We start from the raw sequence: 7086 nt of genomic DNA on the forward strand, positions 1-7086 counted from the left end.
GCCTTGCCATCCCCGGGCACCCAACTATGCCATCCCCAGGCAGCCAGCCATGATCCTGGCACTCTCCCCGTGCCATCCTGGTCTCAGGGGTGCACAGACTTGATACGTGGGGAGCCACACGTGCCTGTCACTGCCCCACGAGCATGCCTACCCCGGCACAGTGGGCACCGGACAGCGGTTCCGGCACTGTGCCGGTCTCACCCTGTTCCCCCGCCGTGGTGCCGCGTGTCTTCACAGGGAGTATGGGACCATTGACGACGTGGACATCGACCTCCACGTGAACATCAGCTTCCTCGATGTGAGTCCCCAGGGCGTCCCCCACAGCACTGGCGTGGGGAGGGCTGGGACACACGCCCCAGGGGGCCCCCAAATTTCCCTCTCCGGCTGGGGTTCCCCACGGCTGTGCCAAATCGCGGCTGTCCTTCTGCAGGAGGAGGTGGCGACGGCGTGGAAGGTGCTGCGGACGGAGCCCATCGTCCTCCGCCTGCGCTTCTCCCTCTCCCAGTACCTCGATGGCCCTGGTGAGCGGGGACGGGCGGGACACGGTATCCTCGTGTGCCCTTGGGACGGGCACAGCGGTGGCACCGACAGCTTGTCCTCCTCTCTCTCCCCGCAGAACCGTCCATCGAGGTTTTCCAGCCATCGAACAAGGAGGGCTTTGGGCTGGGTCTGCAGCTGAAGAAGTAAGAGCCAAAACGCGGTGGGCACCCAAGGGAGGTGGGTGGGGTGCTCCACGGGGTCACTGTTTTGCCCCAAAAGCGGCCAGGTACCGCATGTAGCCACGCCACCACCTTTTATCTGCCACACAGCCCTGTGATGGGCTCGCCACCAGCTTTGGGTGGGGAAGAGGAGGAGCTGGGTGGCACGGACTGCCCAAGCACAAGGCTCAGTGGGCACTGAAGCACCCACGGGTGCTGGCACCCCACTCGGGCACCCATGCCACCTCTCTGCCAGGATCCTGGGCATGTTCACATCCCAGCAATGGAAACATCTCAGCAACGATTTCCTGAAGACCCAGCAGGAGAAGCGGCACAGTTGGTTCAAGACAAGCGGTACCATCAAGAAGTTTCGTGCTGGCCTCAGCATCTTCTCCCCCATCCCCAAGTAAGTGTCCCCAAGGGACCAACCCTCTGTCCCCTCACCCTGGGCGGCTGGGGACCTGGCACCATGCCTCAGTTTCCCCACTCGCCCCTCAGATGCTGCTGCTCCCTACCAGAACCCAAGGAAGTGGAGGTTGCTCCCAAAAACCAGCCGAAGGATGAATTCGGCTCCGGGTGATGGAGGAGTAGGGGAAGGTGACAAACTGGGGATCTCAAGGGGATTCTGTGCCTGCAGGTCTCCCAGCTTCCCCGTCATCCAAGATTCGGTGCTGAAGGGCAAACTGGGCATCCCCGAGGCTCGTGTCAACCGCCTGATGAACCGCTCCATCTCCTGTACGGTGAAGAACCCCAAGGTGGAGGTTTTCGGCTACCCCCCCTCCAGCACCCAGGCAGGTGTCGCCCCCTTCAACATCCTGGTGGGTGCCTCCCCGCCTCGGGGTTTGCTTTCCTCTCCTTTCCCTTCCTGGATTCCTGGGGGCTGTTCCGGGGTCGGATCACTTGTCGTGGGGTGGTGGGACCTCCTTGGGTTGGGGGGACCCCCCGCGGGGTTTGTCCCCAGCACCCTTGGGTGCTCGTGGGTGAGCTGGGACGCCAGCTGTGGGGTCCTGCGGGGTTTCACCCTCCATCTTGGTGCAACGTCCCCGCTGCGGCTGCGTCCCCAGGAGGGTCTTGGCATGTCGGGGGTCCCGCTGTGCCGGGGGGGGCGTTTTGGGGGCTGCCGGTGCCACGTGGAGGTGGGGGTGTGTAGGGGAAAGGGGATAACGCAGCTGGCTCCGCTCTGGCTCCGTCGCAGGTTGGCGGCCACTGCAAGAACGTCCCTACGCTGGAATACGGCTTCCTTGTCCAGGTGAGTGTCCCGCATCCCACTCAGCCCCATCCCACTGCCCAGAGCATCCTCCCAAGCGCCGTCACCACCGCGGGGGCTGACTGCCACCATCCTCCCCCTCAGATCATGAAGTACGCAGAGCAGCGGATCCCGACGCTCAACGAGTACTGCGTGGTGTGTGATGAGCAGCACGTCTTCCAGAATGGCTCCATGCTCAAGGTGCGGAAATGGGGACTGGGCAGGCACGGGCTGTCACCCCGTGTCACTGTCCCCAACCCTCCCCGTGGCTCCTGTCCCCTCCGCAGCCAGCAGTGTGCACCCGGGAGCTCTGCGTCTTCTCCTTCTACACCCTGGGCGTCATGTCCGGCGCGGCAGAGGAGGTGGCCACGGGCGCCGAGGTAGGGGTGCGTGCGGCAGGTGACCACACCGTCACTGTCCTCTGAAGGGACAGGGTGCTGTCCCTTCACCCCACGCTCTGTCCCCAAGGTGGTGGACCTGCTGGTGGCCATGTGCCGTGCCGCCCTGGAGTCCCCTCGCAAAAGCATCATCTTCGAGCCTTATCCTTCTGTGGTGGACCCCAACGACCCCAAAACGCTTGCCTTCAACCCCAAGGTAAGTGCCAAGGGGGCAACGCTCCCCCATGCCAGGGGCAATTGGGCCAGGGGGAGCCCCGAGGACCCCTCTGATGGCCACCTCTCTCCTGCCCCACGTGTAGAAGAAGAACTATGAGCGGCTGCAGAAAGCCCTGGACAGTGTGATGTCCATACGGGAGATGACCCAGGTACGCCGGCGTGGCTCCACGCCACCCGTGGCCCCGTGTGAGATCCCCTCGGTGCGGGATCTTTTGCTGGGGGTGGCGTTTTGGTGTCAATCTCCATCCACTCACGGTTGGGTGGGTGCTGGGGGACCCACCCGCACCCCCTCTCACCTCTGCCAGGGGTCCTACCTGGAGATCAAGAAGCAGATGGACAAGCTGGACCCCCTGGCCCATCCCCTCCTGCAGTGGTAAGGCCGAGGGTGCTGTTGCCCCATCCTGCTGCCCCACCTCCATCCCTGTTGCTCCACATCCCCCGGGATAGGGGATGGGGTGGGGGGCAGCCGGACACCCCCAGCATGACCCTCTTGGCCCCTTTCTGCTGGGGGGGGTCACCACCATCCACCAGCCTTGGGGCAGGTTCTGGCACAGCTTCCAGCTCAGCCCCACTCCCAGGGGAGCATGGGACTGCCCTGTCTGACCTTCTTCCTCCTCCTCCTTCTCCTCTTCCTCCTCCTCTTCCCAAGGATAATCTCCAGCAACAGATCCCACATCGTCAAGTTGCCCCTCAGCAGGGTAAGGGGCCTGGCCGGCCTCCCGGTGGGGTGCAGGTGCAGCGTGTGGGATGGAGGGTATGGAATGTGGGATGGAGTGTACAGGAGGTGGGATGGGGAGTGTAGGATGCAGTATGTGGGATGGAGGATATGGGATGCAGGATGTAGGATAATGGGATACAGGGTGCAGGCTATAGGATGCGGGATGTAGGGTATGGGAAGCAGGACACAGGGTATGGGATTGTGGGATGAAGGATATGGGGTTGGGACATGGGATATGGGATGCAGGACGTAGGATATGCAATAAGGGACGTAGGGTGTGGGATGTGGGATGTAGGATAAGGGATGCGGGACATAGGGTATGGGGTGCAGGCTGTGGGATGGAGGATGCAGGATGCAGGATGCAGGATGTAAGGGTACAGGGCGGGTGATGTAAGGGTCTGGGATGTAGGATGCAGCCTTTGGGATGGGGTCTGCAGCCTGTGAGATATGGGAGGCAGCATATGGGATATAGGGTGGAGGATATTTGTCATGGGCTGTGGGACAGGGGACGAGAGATGGGGGAATGCCACGGGCCCTCCTGGCAAGCTCGGGAGGGCCAAAGCAGGGCCGGGACGGGCATGGGACCGGGCTGCCGTGCATGATCTCTGTCTGTCTGTCTGTCCTCTCTCCCCGCTGGCTCTGCCTTTGCTCTTCCCTTTCCCCTGGTAGCAGCTGAAGTTCATGCACACCTCCCATCAGTTCCTCCTGCTCAGCAGCCCCCCAGCCAAGGAAGCCCGGTTCCGCACTGCCAAGAAACTCTACGGCAGCACCTTTGCTTTCCAGTGAGTTGCGGGGGGCGGGGGGCAGGAGCCCCCCCAAGCGGGCGCCGTGGGGCAGGCTGACGTGGGGCTGGCTTTTTCCAGCGGCTCTCACATTGAGAACTGGCACTCCATCCTCCGCAACGGACTGGTCAACGCTTCCTACACCAAACTGCAGGTAACGCTCCCCTGTGCCCGACACCCCCTCCCTGGGGCAGGCAGGCAGGCAGGGAGGGATGCAGGCAGCTGGAGATGCGCTGCCTGCAGAGGCCGGGCTGCCTCCGCCACCGTGCCCAAGCTGTCGGGGTGACCCCGCATCGCTCACCCTGGTGTTTTCCTGCAAGCTGCATGGAGCAGCCTATGGCAAGGGCATCTATCTGAGCCCCATCTCCAGTATTTCCTTTGGATACTCAGGTAAGAGGCTGCCTGCGCTGCCCAGTCCTGCCTGCGCTCCCATCCCCACTCCCTGCATGGGCCCCGGGGATGTTCGGCATCATGCTGGCCGGAGGAGCTGCGTGGGAGTGGGCAGTATCCTGCATCCTTCCCGCCTGCACCGGCCTCTTCCCAGCCAGGCTGGGGCTTTCCGATGAGCTGGGGAATTAAAACCCCAACGTTTTTGAGGCTCCAAAAGCTGCTGTGCCCACTTTTGGGGGGTTCCCACGGTTTGGCCGCAGGGCGGGAGCACCCAGTGTGGCCGTCCCCGTCTGTGGCATGTGTCCCTGTGTCACCCTGGGGGTGCTCCCTGCCCGGGAGTGACGGCCACTGCCTCACTTCTCCTCAGGGATGGGGAAAGGGCAGCACCGGATGCCTTCAAAGGACGAGCTGGTGCAGAGGTACAACCGAATGAACACCATCCCCCAGGTGACGGGCCGAGGGACACCATGGGAGGATGGGGACATGGCACCCACGGGTGCTGGGGACGGGGTGTGCCGAGCCCGGCCAGGGAGGGTAACGCCGGCTGCTCTCCCCGCAGACCCGCTCCATCCAGTCCCGCTTCCTCCAGAGCCGCAACCTGAACTGCATCGCGCTTTGCGAAGGTGCGGGGACATGCCGGGGGGGGACACACGACAACGCGACGGGGGGGACAGGCGGCACCCACATCCCTGGCTCACCGGGTGGGTGGAGGAGGGAGGAGGGAGGGTCCCCACCATGGGCTGCGCCCAGCAGGGACCTCCGTCCCCCCCATCCGACAGCCCCTTCCCCCGGCAGTCATCACCTCCAAGGACCTGCAGAAACACGGCAACATCTGGGTCTGCCCCGTCTCGGACCACGTCTGCACCCGCTTCTTCTTTGTGTGAGTCCTGGGCTGCGCCCACCTCACCGGCACCCGTGGGACACCCATGGGACACCCCCTCACCCCTCCTTCTCCCCTTCCAGGTATGAAGACGGCCAAGTGGGAGACGCCAATATCAATACTCAGGATCCCAAAATCCAGAAGGAGATAATGCGTGTGATCGGGACTCAGGTGTACACAAACTGAGCGGCGGCAGGGCCACCCCCGGGGACACTCCCGGGTGCTGAGCAAAGACCCCGGGCAAGGCCAGGGGAAAGGATGGGCGGGTTTGGAGCCTCCCAGGCAGGGCAGACACGGGGGCTGACGCCGGTGGCTCCACCCTGTACATAGGCGTCAAGCATCCAGTGGGCACCAGGCGGGTTCAGCGGTCCCTTGTCCCCTCCCCGTCCCGTTCCCCAGTGTCCCCGACCCTGTGGCAGCGTGGAGAAGGAGCTGCGGGGGCTGGCGCGGCCGGTGGCCGCCCCTCCTGGCCTTGGCAACGATGGCGTTTTTATTGACGACGAGAAACCGAAGCAAAAAAAAAAAATTAAAAAAAATAACCAAAACAAACCCAAAAAACGCATTAAAAAAAAAGATAAAAGGAATCTGTGTCGGTGTAGTTTAACCTATTTAAATGGCCTGGGGCTGTGGGGAGGAGATGGGATGGTGGGGAAGGGATGGAGTCACAGGGGAAGGATGGGATCCCAGGGAAAGGGTCATAGGGAATTGATGGGGCTTTGGGAAGGGGAGGGGGCTGCTGGGAGGGAATCACACCATGGCAAAGGGATCGTGCTATGGAGCAGGGACCACACCATGGAGAATGGACTGTGCCTCAGGGATGGGACCACACCAAGGGGACGGGACCCCCGCAGGGACCAGTGATGCTGCAGAGACTCACTCACGTGCAGAGCGAGATGGAGACCTCCCAGGGACTGCGCTTCATCTCAGCCCTTGCCAATCCCAATAACTACACGGATACGGAGTCGGCGCCAGCACAGGTGCGTCCTGCTACGCCCAAACCCGGATGAAAACCCATCAAAGAAGCCCTGGAGGCTGCTGGGGCTCAGCGTGGGGACCCCCGGGAAGTGGTGGGGGGCTGGCAGTGGTAGCGAGGTCCCCCACGGTGCTGGGGCTCCCCAGGTTGGTCACGGCAACACGAGGCCACAGCAGTAAAATATCAGCCCTTGGGAGACGGTGGCTACTGCGGCATCAGCCGGAAGCCACCCGGGGACACCGGCCAGGGCTGTGGGGGTCCCTCACCAGGGGTTCAAGGGTCCGACGGATTTAAAAAATAAAAATAAATACCCCAAACCAGCCCTTTGCCACCCCGCCAGAAGCACGGGCGTTGTTTTCAACCAGGATTTATAAAGAAAGTTAAGAATCAACTTTTAAAATGTCCTGGTTTGGGTACAGTCACCAGCTGAGACCCAACAGGCTCATCACACCAGTGGGCGCACTCTCAGCGTCACTTCTGGTGTCTCCTGCCCTCGGGGAGGTGACGGAGGGATCCCAACATCTGTCCACCACTGCTCGTCCCGCACTGGCTGCTTGACGTCGATGTCCCCAAAGGCCACCTAAACCCAGGCAGAGGGGACACCAGGCAGGCGGCTATCCCCTTGCCACCTACCCTGCCAGCCATCCCATTTTTTTTTTTGCTTAAATTTGTGGGGTTTGGGGTGGTTTGGTTTTTTTCCTTCCCTTAAATCAAGCCACTTTCTCACGATCACCACAGTCGCTCGTCTGCGGGTGTGGCTGCGAGGGGACATCCCACGGGACACG

General features: G+C 62.4%; 1 protein-coding gene across 1 annotated transcript in view; it reads left to right on the plus strand.

The window, feature by feature from the left end:
* Positions 1-5514, plus strand: part of PARP6 (poly (ADP-ribose) polymerase family, member 6) — a 6603-nt gene extending 1089 nt beyond the window's left edge. Inside the window, exons 2-20 of the mRNA XM_010572233.1 lie at positions 238-298; positions 431-521; positions 617-683; positions 955-1104; positions 1336-1489; positions 1894-1947; positions 2050-2145; positions 2232-2324; positions 2413-2538; positions 2642-2707; positions 2864-2931; positions 3208-3256; positions 3946-4058; positions 4140-4212; positions 4379-4448; positions 4816-4895; positions 5008-5071; positions 5244-5328; positions 5412-5514. Of these exons, the coding sequence (XP_010570535.1) occupies positions 238-298; positions 431-521; positions 617-683; positions 955-1104; positions 1336-1489; positions 1894-1947; positions 2050-2145; positions 2232-2324; positions 2413-2538; positions 2642-2707; positions 2864-2931; positions 3208-3256; positions 3946-4058; positions 4140-4212; positions 4379-4448; positions 4816-4895; positions 5008-5071; positions 5244-5328; positions 5412-5514 (1663 nt within the window). The remainder of the gene's footprint in view (positions 1-237; positions 299-430; positions 522-616; positions 684-954; positions 1105-1335; positions 1490-1893; positions 1948-2049; positions 2146-2231; positions 2325-2412; positions 2539-2641; positions 2708-2863; positions 2932-3207; positions 3257-3945; positions 4059-4139; positions 4213-4378; positions 4449-4815; positions 4896-5007; positions 5072-5243; positions 5329-5411) is intronic.
* The last annotated feature ends 1572 nt before the right edge of the window (positions 5515-7086 follow it).

This window comes from Haliaeetus leucocephalus, unplaced genomic scaffold, assembly GCF_000737465.1.
Source record: "Haliaeetus leucocephalus isolate CR32 unplaced genomic scaffold, Haliaeetus_leucocephalus-4.0 Scaffold339, whole genome shotgun sequence".
NCBI classification, from domain to species: domain Eukaryota; kingdom Metazoa; phylum Chordata; class Aves; order Accipitriformes; family Accipitridae; genus Haliaeetus; species Haliaeetus leucocephalus.